This window comes from Syngnathoides biaculeatus, chromosome 18, assembly GCF_019802595.1.
Source record: "Syngnathoides biaculeatus isolate LvHL_M chromosome 18, ASM1980259v1, whole genome shotgun sequence".
Lineage (NCBI taxonomy): Eukaryota > Metazoa > Chordata > Actinopteri > Syngnathiformes > Syngnathidae > Syngnathoides > Syngnathoides biaculeatus.
In genome coordinates, this window is record NC_084657.1 from 17,705,820 (window position 1) to 17,723,397 (window position 17,578).

The window sequence follows — 17,578 nt, forward strand, 5'->3', positions numbered from 1 at the left end:
CGACTGAATAATTTGCTGTCTTCCAGGATATTATCAGTAGCAGGGTTTGAGACCTTGATACTATTCTGTCCATGTAACTTTAGCTTGGAGAACATTTTTTTTCACACTAACATTGTCATGCATCTAATTATTTAAAAAGGCAAAGCTGCAACGACCGTCAAGACAGTGAAAAGGGCTAGTCTGAAAAGGGCTAGCAAATAAATACCAATTCCAATGCTCTACTCTCAGGAGCATTCTTAACCCGTTTTTTTGACAAGCTAACTTTTTGGCTCTTAGTCCTAAATGCAAGTCTTTAGGTATTGCTGTAGATGAAAATGTGGAACAGTATCCATAGACAATAAGCTTGGTCTGTTTTTTCTAAGGGATAGTTGGGGATGGTATGAGGAGGAGTGTTTTCTGTCTCTTTCCCCTTCTCCTACTGACTCAGAGTTCATCAAACAGTCCGTGTGTTTTTGTGTGTGTATCTGCTCAATGAGTTCCAGACCTGCACGGCCTCAAAGAAATATTATCCCTCAGTCCCACCCCAATCGTGGTAGGGGAGATTTGGGCGGGGTGAAGGTTTCTTCCAAACTCTTAGAATAAAATTTTGGTCGAGCACACTGAGAGCTCTTGTGGTAATCAAATAATTATGACCTGTGTACTTCAATCATCACTTTGAAAGTTACATAAGCAATAGTTTGGCCGGCCAGAGTTGTGAAATCCCTATTTAAGTGTGTGTCACAGTTTAGGTACAAAACTTGTGAGGTTTGTACGCTTACCAGGTAGGAATGGGATGATCCTGCGCTTGGGGTCTTTCTGACCTCCTTCGACTGGGAATTTATCCAGCAGTTCCATCTGAAATACAGCAATAAATAATGAAAACCTTCCAAAACATCCAACCTTCACAATAAATGCACGCAATGGAATCACTGAGGCTGAAAAGGAAGGTTGAAAATTTTACAAATCAGCAGTTCCTGTGAGGAATTAGGCCAATAAAAGAAAGGTCTGCCGATGTTTAGGAATGCACTGAGCAGATGGTTCAGCCAACCATTACCAGTCCCCCCCTCGGCCTGTCATATGCTGCTGCTACTTAGACTGCTGAGAGAGCACAATATGTCTGTTTTGGTCATTACAGAACGACACAGAACCATAGTTTCTTGTCTTAGTAGCACCGTATTAACATTGACTGTTGAAGGATACACGTCTCGCTGTATACCTTAATCGCACTATTCAGCCATTTCAAAGTTTTATTAGAATTTAACCCCGTGAGCACACAAATGCAAATCTGGGGAAGAAAACAGCTGAGTAAAGCCTGACACAGCTGATACATTAATAACAGCATTTTCATAAATAATTCACAGGTGTTAGCCCTCAATTTGTGGGTACAGAAGATGCTGAATCATCATCCTTAGGCCTTGACAAACATACGCCGCAATCCTGTGTTGGCAAATATAGATTACCATGGTAAACTAATCAACATACTGATGAAAGGTACACATTTGGCAAACACAGAAAAATCAAATGACCACCGGCCAGAGTAAATGATGATGCATTCCTGAGATGATTTCCTCCAATATTAGATTAAACCCTTTTAAAAAACATAATATTCAAAGCTTCACAAATGTTTTTGTGCGGCTGTTGCATTATAAATTGCACAGAAGCGATCCATGGTTTCAATTCTTTGGCCACTCAAGACGTGTTCATTGAATTTTTTTACTCTGTTCATTTAAGGATTTCATTTCTATAGCATGAACAAGAAAAAATTGGAATTCCAAAGACATAACATAAACCTTGCAACTATCAAGCAACCTGGCCAAACTCCAGGACATGCTTCGGATAGACAAATGCCCACGTTGTCCCGCTGGCCATCTAAGATAGCCTTTACCTAATCGCTATCCTGTGTTTAAGGTACAGATGTCTGATGGGTGGTTGAAGTTGACACGTAGATTGGCTGGCTGTTAACTTTGTATCCGAATGGGAAGAGGAGTGGAACTATGTCTGCCTGGAAGGAGAGAGCAGCATCCCTGGAGAGATGAGAGTCTCTCGCAAATGCCAGTTGCGTCAAGCCTCTTACGTCAAATATTCATGTTGTACAAGCAGGATGATGACTGCCGCATGCAGTGTGCACTTGGGTTCAACTTGACTTTTTAAGGTGAGTGAAAAATGCAAGACTAGCTGTGTCATCTTGTTTAAATGGATGCATCATTATGCATCCTAATGTAGACTGTTTCTACAGTACCATAGGAAAGATAATAAATTCTTCTCAGGACTAAAATCTGTTTGAGTTTAGTACTTGTTTTGTTCATTCACCGATGGTGAAGTGCTTCAGTTGTATAACTTCTGATTAGCCAGCAAAGGTCAGTTATCACTTTGGAATGTGATTGTGAATGGTTCTGTCTGTATTTTTCTCATGGTTGACTAGGAATGGTGTAGTCTGCCTATCACCAAATATCAGTTGGAATAAACTCGAGCTTCCTACAACCAACAGCAGGATTAGAAGGTTAGTGTCCTGTGATTGACTTTCCACCAGTCCAGTATGTATTTTGCCTTTTGCGCAAAGTCAAACAGGGGTGGTTACACCACCCCCCATAAACCTGATGAGGAAATGAAATGTAGAATTCTGGAAAGTAGAACTTTGATAAAAACAGACCCTGATATAACAGACCATTGCGAATGAACATTGTGTCACAAAAGAGTTTGTCACTTAAACTGCTATTGACAACGTCTGTTGGTTCCACAGCTGTTGTTTACTAGCACAGTGGTGGCGCCATGTTGAGTGTGGAAGGAAAGAGAGCGAGAGAGAGAGAGAGCATGGTTAACAGAGTTAACTCTGAGGAGTCTGCAAAATGCTATTTTGGTACAGTAACAGTTTTATTGTCAAGCCGTTTGCCTTTGGCATTAGATTTGGAACTAGGAAGCGCAGTAATTCGTCGCAGCTCATGAAAGCCACTTGTCTTTGATGAGTACTCTACGTCAACAATGTAACCAAAACCAAGCACACCAGTGATGCACGTTTGGATAAAATCTGTACCATTCAAACATTTTCAAGCATTTTTAGTTATTTGACCATAGTTTTGCACTGTATTGTTTGTTTTAGGTCATGTGAAGTAAATAAATAAATACAAATACAAACTATTTTGTAACATGCAGTAATATGGGTGCAAATGCCTTCATCAAACATAAGGGACAATCTGCTCTATCGGAAAACATTGTTGCTTGTCCTGCCTGTTAATACCCCTGAGTAATACCAGAGACCTTCTGAATGTTACATCTTGTTCATTCAGAGACCTGAACTCACAGGAGGCTCTAATTTGTCTGGTCCATGTCCGGTTTACTCACATTAGCCTGCACATAAAAAGATCGGAGGACCAAAAGACTCCCATTAATCAAGCATGAGAACAATGGCTGCTCTCTCTGCAGCTTCTGATTCTGAAGATGCTTGCACTCGGTCAACTACAGTACATTCGACATTTGTCTGAGGACATTTTTAACCCTTTGCATCGGTACAAATCATTATAGAATCAATTTAGATCAATATAATTGGAAAAGTATAATGCTCAAATAGTGGGGTCACAAGTGGATTTTTCACATCTACAGTATATTAAAAGTCCATCTTTGGGCATTACCCAACTCTTTAAGGAAAAATAAAGTACAGTGGTTAAAGTGTAAATGAAACACTGTCAAACCTTCGCTATGAGCAGCCCCTCATCACTTAAATAAAATGTATTCCCCCATTAATAGATTTGGTACTTGATTACTGCACACGGAAAATATGTGACAGCTGTGCAACACTTACGAAGCAAGAGACGATGTATTTTTTTCCCCCCTTGTACCTTTGAAGTGTCTCCAAAATGAAAACGTTGCACATTTAGCAGCTGAGTGGACATGTGTGCTGCATGGAAAACTGGTCTTTATGACATAAATGTAAAAATAATTTTTTTAAATTGAAAAACCTCAAGGATGACCCCAGAACAGAAACATTTCCATCCTTTGGCATGGAACCAGTCTTTCTTTTCATGATTTGGCTACTCGGAACTAACAGGGGGAAAAAGTGGTTTTATGTTCAAACAATCATTGTCTCACCAAGGAGATCAGTGTATAATTTCATTCTATACATGTCAATGAGAGTAACAATTCACATGCAAGGAATAAAAGTGACTAATCCCCATTAATACAGTAGAACCCCAAAATCAAACACCCAAAATGGTACCACTGATGCGATACAATTCTTACACAAATAGCAAGTTTTAGTTTGCTTTGATAAAAGTCTAGTTCACTTCTTGGTGGTGTTTCGGTAGAATTCCAAACATACTCGAGCGTGGTTATAATGGCGTGAAAACCCATCTGACGTACAAACAACTCTGGGATCACCTTTAGTGATGGCATTGACCGATAATATAATACAGCAATGTGCGTGTTCCCACGATGAGCAAAAGTCATTATGGTGGCAACTACAGGAAAAATGTAAATGTTACACTGTTGCATTAACAGCCAGGTCTTGGTTTAACATTTTTGCAGTTGGCACCCACACACAGTACAAGCTCAATATTTTGGGCACAGTAGACTGACGGCAGCACATTGTCTTTTCCCCCTCCCAAACATGAAAAATGCACTAGAGTTGTACATTTTACAGTTGCTTTTGCCATTTGCGGTTTGTATTGTAGCCTGCTAGATTGTCCAGTTGTTATAATTTATCAACAAATACCAATTTTGGTTCATTTTTTCCCCCGCTCAAAGCTCATCACTCACTAAGCTGTATAGCTAAACTTGTTTCCAGTAACATTCTTTTGAGCATTTAGAGAAAGAACAAAATCATGTTTTATGTATTAATGGATTTTGGTTCGCTTGAAACCTATCTGTACTATATGAACACATACCAAACTGGGGCGACATGAACATGGTTTATAGACCCATCAACTGGTTTTCAAGCAAAGAACGAAAGTTGTCAAAGCACGCTAGTAACTAACAATAATAACACCTCACAATACAATTCAAAATGACTGCAACTCTATGTAAAAATGAAGTCCATTAACTCAAATTTTAAGATGTTCCGTGGGTTGCAAATAACAGCGTATTTTTTTAGAAAACGTAAAACCTAATTGTGATATGGGGAAATACATCTCTTTATTAAAGGTCACGCCAACTTCACGTGCTGCTCATGCCAACATCAGCTGTATGGATCAGCTGGGTTGATTACTAACACTTCCTCTTTGACCTTGGGGTACTGAAACATTTCTTTAGAATATATACCGAATCTCTTCAGTGATACCTCCATCTTTCATCCAGTATTTAAGTGTATGCAGTGATTACCTCCGCTGACTGTAAAGTGGTAGGATATGATCCCAAAGAGACCGACAGGAAATTAAAAGCAAGCAATGAGAGGAGACGAATGATTATGCTCCATGTCATTAGGCTGCATGAAAGGACGCCTAATGATGTCATGACCACTCATATGCAGCAGAGTGCAATAGAATCCCTGGACGAGATACTTGGTACACCTGTGAAGTCCAATACGGACCAATACATGAGCTGTATCAAAAAAATGCAAGTTTTGAAACCTGACAGCCCTCTCTTTTGAATGGTACTGTCAGGGATATATTCATTTAAATGTTCATGAGGAGCTTGTGCAGTTTGTTGGCTTCAAAATGTTGACGTAGTCTTAATTAGTTTGCAGTCAAAACAAGTATAACATGAGCTATGTGAAGATGAACTATGTTCAAAAAGACCTCTACTATGGCATAAATCCTCCAGACAAGGTTATTGTACTTAATGTAACACTGGCATCAGAGTTGAGAACATTCAGTCAGCGATAATGATTTCCGCAACCCGTTTAAAGCAATTAAAAACAATTACATGAACGTTAATTTTCCCCACTGTCAATCAAGACAATTTAGCCAATGTGAATTGTAAGATGACACAGCATTTCATATTTAACTTGTTGGCATTTCGCAGCAGTGTATCAGCTCATATTTCTGACAGATCTTAATCAACTGAAAAGCCATATAAACCAATTAGGGTTAGTCATGTATTGCGTGTGTGCAGTCATCTTCCTAACGCTCCGCGAGTCCCTGCAGCAGATCTATGACCTCCGAAAGTGGAAGGGAAACTAGGATCCTAATTTCCTCTTTCCAAAACACACACATGCACACATTGTCAATATGACGTATGACCATGATTCAGACATTTCTGTGGTTGATCACATCCATCCCTGCAGTCACTTAACTTGACCGGGCTCCTTTCCATCCCCTCCGAGGCAGTATAATAACCACCCTCATAAGGGTGGGGATGGCAGCGCATTACTATTGCCTTTTCAGATGGAAAGTGCTAATCTTACACATGACACCTAATTATAATGCTAAGTAAATGTGGTCCCAACCATGACACACTCGCTCACCTGCAAGTCAAAAAATTTGCTGTAGCGTCTGTAAATGAGTTCCGTGCTGCCATCAGTCCAGGACACTTTGATGATGTAAACCTAGGAGGAAGAAAAAAAAATATCCAAATGAAGATTTTATTTTATTTTTTCGTTAAAACGTTGTCCTTCTAAAAATTTTCCTCTGTGATATTACTGAGCTATTGCATGTCTTTCTCTCCAGTCCATTTACACTACATCCTGTTAAAGAGGAAGTCATTATCTGGCTAGAATTCAGAAAGTTTTACTGTAACCCAATTTTCCAAAATTGCAGCTGTTAGCTACAGCACAGACTGCCACCAAGGTTGAACAAAAGCCATTCATATTTGTTTTTACAGACTGTCAGCTGGCCACATTGTGGTTCATTGAGCAGTGGTAAAGTGATGTCAACCATTCTTTAGTGTGTGCTCTGACTCATTTGCCCATGGAGATGTGCAATATAGAGGAAGCGATTTTTGCAGTGACTTCAATGACAAAAAGAGCAAATAAATGACTATTATTATTGTATTAGTAATGTATTATGTTAATAGTGATTTGTCCAACTAAAGTCATAAAAAACCCAAGAGTGCATTTTTTTGTATTTGTGTCCATTAATAACTTCCTCATTTCTTGAGAATAGGGTTGGGGTAAGTCGAACAGTTTCATCAATGCTTAAACAGCAAAAAAGCAAACAGATTCCGGTGCCTGATTGGTATTCAGGTGGCCATCCATTTATCAGACTCCCGTATTTTCCGCACTATAAGCTGCACCGCATTATAAGGCGCACCTTCAATGAATGGCGTATTTTAAAACTTTTTTTCATATATAAGGCGCACCGCATTATAAGGCACATAGAATAGCTGCGAGGGTAGAGGCTGGGGTTACGTTATGCATCTATTAGATAGACCTGCACTACAGGCTCACTATTGACCCATATATAAGGCGCACCGTCGGCTTCTGAGAAAATTAAAGGCTTTTAGGTGCGCCTTGTAGTGCGGAAAATACGGTACTTTCCGGTTCAGATCTGGTTCATAGTGCTGGCTTGAGAAGAAATGGTCAGGTCTTTGACATTAAAACGAAAAGGAGAAAGGAAATATGTTGCTAAGATAATAAAAAATTGCAGTTATGCCTTATTTGTGTTCATACAGTATGTATGTGTTCTATGTATTCGCTCGTGAGCTGGCCACTTTCTGGTTCCCGATGAGTGATAAAAGACATTCATTAGGAATACAGAGAGGACTCTACCGTTTGCCTTCTGACACTGGACGAATGGGTGTATCACAAGTTATATTACCTGATTCACCCCCCGTCCTCCTCCTTTTATATACTTTTGTAAGATAGCAGGATGTTTTGACTCATGGAAAATGGTGATCGGGCTGTATTTTATCATGACTAAAACAGTCAAAGGAGAAAATCAGGTGTTACGTCCTCATTTTAGTTCTTTTGTCCCATCTCCCACCTGAAACAGAGTTTCATGGGAATTGACTGTGTGCAGTACTTTTTACATCATCCTTCTAAGTAACTAACTGAGCAACAACGAAAGTAACCAACAACGGGAGATCAGAACAAAATCTCTCACCTTGGAGCTTAGCCCGAGTTGTAAAATAATCAACCAACTCTACACAAAAGAAGAAAGAGGGTGGGAGGCCTGACTAAGTCATGTCAACACATTGACACAAAGAGATTGTTACCTTCAAATGCAATGTGTCATATATTCTCAAATTTTACTAACTAAACCTACATACTTTCAGCAGCTTGGATAATGAACATAGTCTAAAGGTTGACTCAGTTCTTTATTATCCTCCCAAAAGAATAGCGGTGGCTGGAAACTCCCTTGTGGCGGCCGCTGGGCTCCCTCCCAGATTTTCCCTCATCTTGCTTGCTCTCTCAGGAGCGACTGGTGTCAAAGATGATCATGGAAAGACCGGGTCAATAAGTTAATAGCATTTAAAGTTGGTTTAATGTAATAAAAGTATATAATTTTGGGAATGAAGTCTGTGAGCTAAACAGGATTGGTTCAATTTAGGACAACAAGCGGAAATTTTTGCAGAAGGATGAATAAAAGTGTTCAGGTTTGCAGGGAAAATCTTTTCAAATATGCTTTCCAAAAACATTCAGTCTTTCCTTGGACCCAAACAGACATACAGTCACGCACCAGGGCCTCAGAACTAACCCCTGCTGCATCTTTTGGCATCCTGGTGCTGGCCCTGCTCCGCACATGATGTCATGAATGTGCACTTTGGCAGGCAACAACCTTTCTGACCTCCACACTCATTTTATACAGAAGGATGGAGCCTCTATTGTGGAGTGGTAAGAAATAAGGTTTTGTCTTGTTGACATTCTATAGTCCCACAAAAACAGAGCAGTGGACAAAAGGAGATTTTAACATTGATGCAATCCCCAAAATACATCGTAAAAAATCTCAACATTGCCAGATGACTTGCCATCTCTCATGGGTGTCGTAGGAATGGAGCTACGACTACTGTTAGTGTGAGTTAAAGTAGTGCCTAGAGTTGTTTAAAATTGAAGTGTTGCTGCATACAACATGGCGTTTAACTGATATTTTTGGATAAAACGTGCCCCAAAAGTAAACCACCACCATCTGAAACGTCATTTTAGTAAGCGTCTGAACAAGGATGACTCTTACTTTTGCAAATCCAATTTTACCAAGCAGATGCAATCTCAATCAAGTGAGGTCAGTGAGGTTCTCAAAGTGTGGTACAAGCACCGGCAGTACATAATGTTACAGTGTCTTAAAACTTTTTTCTTTTTAATGCTTAATTGTCAAGTCTAGTTCAGTTCTATGAACTTTCAAGCACAACACATCTGCATTTCATCTCTTAGCCCTGTTGTATTCAAACACTCTGTTACATAGTTGTTTTCTTTTCCTATATTTGAGCATATTGTTAATGTCCACCGTGCATAATGTTGGAGTGTCTTAAAATAATATCAAATGTAAGTTTTAGGAACAAAACCTCTCACTCCTTTTTAACGAACACTTGGACCTATAACGTGGAGATATTCCAAGCGACACCGACAACAATCAAACAAGCTATTGTCTTTGCTAATTTCAAATTTGGTTGTCTATCAATGTGTTGTGTATAAGTAATGCAACGATAAGGCAATGAAACAAGTGATTTTACAGTCATCTCCTAACAATGCTGTGGTGCACGACAAAAATAAGTTTGGCACTTTTGGATAATGGATGGATGTTTATAAATTGGTGCCACCTGGCTCCAAATCAGCATCGCAGGACAGACTGTGTACATCTTCAGAGGTTATTACAGTTGCAGCTATATATATTTTATAGGTAATCAAAACCACTCTCCTTAACACATATTTACACATACCTATTACATTAACCTTTTCTCTGTTCAAAATACACTGTGATCACGTATTTGGCATACCTGCAAACACTTTTCATTTTTTGTTGCTCAGTTTTGATTGACACTTCCACTTATTTAATCATGTTTATTATTGTGGTTGTAGAATAGCACTTCATCATGTACCAAGAAGCCCTGGTTCTACTATTTCGGTGCCCTTATTAGTTGTAGTTTTTCCGGCAAAAAATTTCCTTTTCCCTTTCAGAGTGCCTGAGATTTTCACAAAATGTGGAAAGTTTCTGCATATGTTCCCTGTGTGATTCCCAGACGCAACGGATTCACATTTTGTTGCATGGAGATGCAAATTTGAAAGCAGTTTAAGAACTCAAGTATTAACTAAAACCTGATATAAAGATGTAATAACACACCCAACTTTAGTGGTTGCCCTTTAAACACACTGTGTAAAAATGAATTAAATGAGACAAGTCTGTTCGTTTGCAGACAAATCCCGTTAGAAATCTGGGATCTGGTAGATAGCGGTAATTTGATCCCCTCTTTGTTTTTACTTTAGTCAACAGGCGGGGGGGGGGATCTGCAGAATAACCTCACAGTGTTGCCCAATTGAACAGTCAACGTGTTGTTTTGCGAATTAAAGTGAGTCTTACGTAGTGTTTGCTGGGGTTTCTCCGTTTTTGGACATCTTGAACGGTCACTTCTTGTACAGTCCTCCTCGGCATGATGTCCTTCCTCTCAGTCTTGGGCCTCCAAAAAGATCAATCTGATGTATTTGTTTCGCTTAAGTGAGCGACGACTAAAGTTTGCCCCGTGACGGTTCTTCGTCCTCTGCGTCTTCCAGATGTGCACCCCCGAACTGCCTCTTCTTTTGTCCTCCGGCGAGTGGTCCCGTTTCCCGTGTCCCCCAGTCACGATATCCGCGAGAAGTTGTCGACTTCCTTCTTCGCTCCTCTCCCCTTCTTGTAAGTTTCTCTCTTTCTCGGCGGAACAAGCACATTCCCAGCCTACCCCAGATCGCCCGCTTTGGCTCCAAGTGGGAAGGTCCACGGGAAAAAAAAAAAAAAAAGCTTGAACGTACGTCGTCTGGACCTCCCCCACGGTTGATATTGTATACGTTTCATTTTATTGATGAGTGTAGTTTACGAGACGCTGTGACTTCCTTTAAAACAGTACCATCTGTTGGTGGCTTGTGTTCATTACATTGATCATGTACATGTGGCACGTCACATAATTTATGTGAAGATAGCATCTGTTAAAAGATATTAAACATATGCACAATATATATCACTACAATGCTCATTCTCTCATTCTGAGGCATTGAGAACATTTAGAGCTTTTTAAAATATTAGATATGACATTTAGAGGAAATAAAATGGTCCGAATAATTAAATGAAAACTTTATTTCAGTGTAAATGAAAAAGAGCTATGCACGCTAAATATTGTCATACAAATGCAAATTGTGTAACTGTAGCACAGGAAACACACGGGAGTAGTATTCAGTGTACTTAAAGAAAATTGACATGTAATTGTTCTTTCCAGAAAAAAATATAAATGTACATACAGTGAAGAAAATAAGTACTTGAACAGCCTGCTGTATTGCAAGTTCTCCCATTTAGAAATCATAGAGGGGTCTGAAATTTTCATCGTAGGTGCATGTCCACTGTGAGAGAGATAATCTAAAAACAAAAATTCAGAAATCCCAATGTATGTTTTTTTTAATGCTCTATTTGTGTCATACAGCAGCAAATTAGTATTTGAACACCTGAGAAAACCAATGTTTGCTACAGTAGCCTTTGTTTACAGTTACACAGGTCAAACGTTTCCAGTAGTTGTTCACCAGGTGTGCACACACTGCAGGAGGGATTTTGGCCCACTCCTCCGCACAGATCTTTTCTAGATCAGACAGGCTACTGGGTTGTCGCTGAGAAACACGGAGTTTCAGCTCCCTTCAAAGATTTTCTATTGGGTTTAGGTCTGGAGACTGGCTAGGCCATGCCAGAACCTTGATCTGCTTCTTACGGAGCCACTCCTTGGTTTTCCTGGATGTGTCCTTCGGGTCATTGTCAAGTTTGTGGGTGTTCAAATACTTATTTTCTTTACTGTATATAGTGTGCACACGCTGACCGCCCACAACATTATGACCACTTGAACAATATGTATACTGACATGCAGTACAACAGCTATATCATCCAATATTCTGCCTTTAGAAAGATAATCAGATTTGATTGACACTCTCAGTGAGGTACTCATTTGATGTATTAATGTACTTATAGTTCAGTGTATAATTGTGCTGCATCAGAATAAGATTTCATCTTTTATGTATTATAATATTTATTTATTTTTAGAAATGTATTTTAAAATACATGCTTGATAATTTAAATGTTTGTGTGTGTGTGTGTGGGTGTGTGTGTGCATGCATTTGTGTAGGCGTGTGTGTAAAATTGCATGACGAAAAGGTCAAGCAGACATTTAAATAAAGGGTGAAGGGTCAGTGCCGTCGCACATCTGCAGCTTCAGGTGTGACGCGATGCCGGCAAAGCGCTCCTGCAGTGGCAGCACGTAACCCAACGGGTCCCCCAGAGCCACCGGGCCGTTGTAACGGAAAGGTCGAATGTTAAAGAGCTTTACACATTGCACTGGGTGGCAGAGAGAGAGAAATGAAAAATCCCTTGAATCAATTTGATAAAGGGTGGCCGGAATATCAGTTATGGTTTTAAAGCCTATCGATATCCAATACACTCTATAACAGCTATAACGTCGATCTTTCATCTTTGAATACATTTAGGAGTTCAAACAAGATTGTGATGTTAACGACTTTATCTAGCTGTGAAACTAAGAATTTTCTCTAACGTACTTTATAGTTGATGATAAAATTATTGTTCAAAACCTTTGCTGATATGGAGGACCCAAATGACAGACTACGGTCCTGTCTACACTCTGAGCTGGCTTTTACTGAAGCTACCATGCATGTTTTTGAAAAGTCAGGGGAAGCCGCAATACTCGTAGGAAGATTTCTTTACCACTTCACCAGCATGCTGGAAAAATAACACTGCATATATTAACCTGCTGTTTTGTAATCCCAAATTGATCCTCAGGACCTTCTTCTTGCAAAATGTCATCAGAGAACCAAACAGCGCACGAGTAAACACGACCTGAGCACCTCTGCCTACTAATGATGTGTTTCAGCGTTAATGCGGGTGTCAGGGCGAGGTAATGCGTCTCTGTGATGTTTAATCATGTCTTCACTTTAGCCAGAGATGAAAGGAACTGACTGCACATACAGGCTTTGGTGATAATGCAACTCAATTAGGGGCCAAGGCACTAATGACGTTCTCTCAGGATACTCTCAAGATACGCTCAGGCAAACATGCGGATGAGCGTGTGCTTACGTGTGTGTGCAATACTGCAAGCACAGACAAGTTGCCTTGGTGCGTGGCGCCAGTCCTCGCTGGGGTTGTCATCTGGGCTTTGATGGAGATTTATTTGCATGAGCAGGGGTCCTCAGTGTTAAAGGCAACCAGGAGTTCAGAGAAATCTTAATCTAATCATTTTAATATCGAAACGCCCTTCCCATGCTTTTGCTATAATACATCACCTTTGTCTTTTGGCCCTACAAAGGACATATTACTACTTGTAGAAAAGACAGTTCGAGGATTCATTGTTAGTTTTGAGAGTTGATTAAATGGCTCAAGCTTGTATTTTCTCTTCATGCTTGGGGGTTAAAGTAAATCATTGAAACAATGGCAGGAAGCCTATGATTGAAAAGCTACTAAGTATTTAGTCACTCTTACCGTCATTGACAAGTTTAACACCATCATACTGGAAACCAGCTGGATCTATCTGACTCACTGGACCAGCCAGGGTTCCCGGGAACGGCACATTGACTGTACCGTAGTCGGCACACACCAAGTCTACTGTCCTGTTAAGGCCTCTGTGAGAGAAGGGAAAGAACAGGGAAATGGGTTTGTTGTAGTGGGGGGAAAAAAAGTATTTGTCAACAAGGATCCTGTTCAGCTTAGTGCCTGAGAATCCCCAATATGACATTGACATCAAAGTAGTTAGCATTAATAAGCAGTGCCTAATTGGATTCAATCGTTCAAAGTTTAATTCTGTTTGATTAATAGTCTTACTTGAGTTTTAAAGCAGTTTTATGTGTCAGGGTGAGACACTCCAAACCCACTGACCGAGACCTTGGAGATCTGCCAGTTATACATTGCAAAATACGCTACGTCCAAAGGTACACCGCAATTGCCTTTCAGTTTCTGTGATATGGCCCTTTTGTCTTGACAGAGTACCTCATAACGCTCAGATCACAGAGTGAGCGAGAGGCGCCTCAGGATAGATTCAGAGAGTTGATCACACTTCAAATTCAGTATGAAGAATCTTTTGCGCTTCGAAATGAGAGCCGAGCAAATCACCCCCTGGAGTTGAACGCTCCACAGCCATGCAAGTCGCAGCTCCTCACTCTGTTGTTGGAGTGACCGGCGCATAGCACACTCCAAGCTCCCGCTATGGACACAGTTAAAAAGTGATAAAATAACTTTATGCAACTGCCTTCTTTTTTCAAAAAGTACATTTCCTGACCTACAACACAGAACTGCAGTATTTGTTTTGTAATTATGATCAAATACAGCGTTACAATGAATGAATATTTCCTACTTGTATTATTTGCATCCATTACACATTTTGATCAATAGATATAGATAGAAAGATCAAGTTTCAGTAAAGTGGATAAGAAAGTGCAACCACATTTGAATGAAAATGACATGTAATATATATTCCAGTATTTCTGCATGTGATATAACATCCATCCATCCATTCTCTTAAGCGCTTATCCTCACAAGGGTCACGGTGAGTGCTGGAGCCTATGCCAACTGTCAACTCGCGGGAGGCGGGGTACACCCTGAACTGGTTACCAGCCAATCGTAAGGCACATAGAGACAGGCAAGCAGCCGCACTCACAATCACACCCAGGGGCAATTTAGAGTGTCCAATTAATGTTGCATGTTTTAGGGATGTGGGAGGAAACCGGATTGTCCGGAGAAAACCCACGCAGGCACGCGGAGAACATGCAAACTCAACACAGGCAGGTCCGGGATTGAACCCAGAACCTCCGAACTGTGAGGCCAACGCTTTCCAGTTGACCCACCGTGCTGCCGTGATATAACACGGAAGATTCTATTCAAACGGGAGTCTTTGTCATTCAAAAATACGGATGTCAGTCTTTCATCCGGCCTCACATTTGCAATGTTCGTGATCTGCGACACGCACGAATGACTGCAAACTGAAAAGATGAACAAAGACGACCACACACATCAGCTATCGCTTCAATACTACCCTTTGCTGCACTGGGCTGCAATCATGTGTATCCGCCATTACCTGGCATACAACACAGCCTCGTTTCAGGCCCTGAACACTTGTCTCTCAGGTATCGACCTTGGCAGACGAACCGGCTCGCCTGGCAAATCCCTCCCAGGCTGCTGCAGCTGGTGTCATCTCTTCTTCTTCCTCTACTTCTTGTCTTCTTGACCTTTCTTGTATTGGCGACAGCTTTGGGTCTCATGTCATGTGCTTTTGTGTCATCTCTCATCACCTTATTGGCCCTGTCAGCGTTTTTGGCAGGGCTTTGAATTAGTCCACCTTTCCTCTTGTCCTGTTCCGAAGCACAATTTAACAGGACATCTGGAGGTATGAAAAGGAAGGTTAGAGCTATTGGGGTTAAGAAAGTGGGACTGGGGAGGGGGCGGGGCATTCAGAATGGCAACTTGCCTTGCAATTACATTGGTATAAACGTCTGGGAAATCAACGCAACCTCCCTGATAAGAAAATTCTTTAAAGCTGCCTGACACGAGTGATCAATATCTGAGGCAGAGTTGCAGACTGCCTTTGAAAGTTATCTAAGTGCATTTAAGAGAACATGCTGTGGACACTTACAAATGGCTTTTATTGAAAGAACTTCAAGAAAAACACGAGTTCACATTAAGTCGTACGCTACCGATGATATCACATTTAATTTACACTTTTAATTCTGTTCCTGCAGCCCCCCTCGCACTTGTTGAAGAACTGCGTCCACGCAGATAGACTGAATGCTAATTCATTTATTCATAGAGTGTCTTCAGTCTGACATATACTAATTACCCAGCTCAGACACGTGTCTTTGCTCTTCATTAACTCCATTAACCCCAGCGCCACAGAAAATATTTCAATGGTGCTGCTCTGTGATTGAACAAAGTTGCTTATCTCCAGAAGACTTTTAATGGCTGCCGACCTGTCGGAAGACGGCCGGTTGCGGTGTAGCCGAGCAATTTTCAACCTGGGTGTGGACTGGAATGAGAGAGGGGCTGCATTTCAGGGAGGAAGTCTTTGACTTGTTGGGTTCCTGTTACTAAATAAAGATTTGTGAGATTGCTGCATGTGCAGGTTTCTACTAGGATATTAGTCAATACATTATTCTCTCACAGACCTCTTAATGAATGAATTAATCAAACTCAATGGGAACAAATCAATGCTTTAAACTTTGGGGCAACAGTTTCTTGAACATGACTTCCAGGGGTTTGCCTCGCCCTCCAAAATGTACTTTATTATGTAAATACAGAGCAAGGACAAATAATGTATATAAAACTGAACTTTGATGCATTTTTGGGGGTAGAGGAATGTTTGGAAAACCCAATCGATTCCACATTAGATTTATTGTCTTCCATGCAAGATTTTGTGTAAATAAATAAATAAATAAATTAGGCTGATTAGAATTTTTTTTAGAATCATGTTATTTTTTTTTATGTTTGTAATACTACTTGACATCTAAACATGGGGAAAACAATGTATCACTTCATATGTGATAAATTTCACATGAAGTTTAAAACCAACACTATTATTGGAACTTGATTGTTTTGTTGCATAATTGGTACCGTACAGTACATCTCATCAATGGACTTACATTTCTAACTTGTGTTTGTTTGACTTTCCATTTTGTTAGCTCATAATTTCTCATTCTAGCAGCCTAGTGGGTGTTACTAGCATATACCAGTAATTTCAGCCTAGTTGGTGACTCATTTCATCTCTTAAAAAATCTCATTTTCATGTCACTTAACAGACCTTTGGAGTCAGCGTGTCCCTTTGCGATTTGCAATCCAATGATTTAATGATGCGTTAAGCATTTAATCATGCTTTAAATGTCTCCCCCAGTGGTGCTCCCGCACAGCCATTCTCGCAAAAGACCCAAACTCCCCCAAGGTTTTTTTTTTTTTGTGTGTTTACAATAGTCTCAATGGAGGTTTGTTGATGGTGACCTGTGCAGGCAAACAGATATTTTTCTATTTTTATTATACCTAGAAGAGAGATTATTGGTGTCGAAGCAGACTTTAAATGGCCGTCTGCTCAACTTCAGACAGTTCCATCTACCGTGCAGGCATTTCTGCATTGCATGTGCTGTGATCCACTTGATAAGCTGCCGCTGAAGTGCGTACACTTTACATACTACTTACAACATAGCAGCAGAGTAGTTGCAGTGAGATATAGTCTATGCAGCATTTCCGACGTCAAACAAGCTAGAGGAAAAGGAGAAAATGTAGAATTATTACAGGAGGTCAGACGAGTGTCAGACATACTGTGTGCAATAGTTCCACTCTTATGAAAATAAAGTTCTGTCAAATTAATCATCTTTAATTTAAAAGTGAGATTAATTGTGCTTATACGTACCTGTCCTGTTGCAAAGATTACGTGTTGCAGAAGGAGTGGATCCAAACACAAAGCTAGAACTGTTCAGAAAAAACAAACAGGCTACCGTGGAGGCTGCAGACCTGGACCACAAGACATCCCCCCTCTGTCAATATTTATATTGGCTCATAGTAAAGGCACTTACTTAGTTTTG

At 40.3% G+C, this 17,578-nt stretch overlaps 2 protein-coding genes across 3 annotated transcripts in view; both read right to left on the reverse strand.

Annotated features, from left to right (window-relative positions):
* sh3pxd2b (SH3 and PX domains 2B) overlaps positions 1-10,810 on the reverse strand; it is a 29,390-nt gene extending 18,580 nt beyond the window's left edge. The window contains exons 1-3 of one of the 2 annotated variants that reach the window (XM_061803229.1): positions 10,359-10,810; positions 6,374-6,454; positions 759-834 (exon numbers count right to left, since the gene is read on the reverse strand). In XM_061803229.1, coding sequence (XP_061659213.1) covers positions 759-834; positions 6,374-6,454; positions 10,359-10,430 — 229 coding nt within the window. In that variant the 5' untranslated portion in view covers positions 10,431-10,810. The remainder of the gene's footprint in view (positions 1-758; positions 835-6,373; positions 6,455-10,358) is intronic. The other variant, XM_061803230.1, reaches the window with a different exon arrangement.
* A 1,282-nt stretch (positions 10,811-12,092) lies between these two features.
* On the reverse strand, positions 12,093-14,116 carry LOC133491589 (myeloid protein 1-like). The gene is made up of 3 exons (XM_061802892.1): positions 14,004-14,116; positions 13,500-13,639; positions 12,093-12,344 (listed from the first exon to the last, which is right to left on the reverse strand). The coding sequence occupies exons 1-3, from the start codon at positions 14,006-14,008 to the stop codon at positions 12,178-12,180; spliced, it is 312 nt and encodes a 103-aa protein (XP_061658876.1). The 5' UTR covers positions 14,009-14,116; the 3' UTR covers positions 12,093-12,177.
* Positions 14,117-17,578: the final 3,462 nt, after the last annotated feature.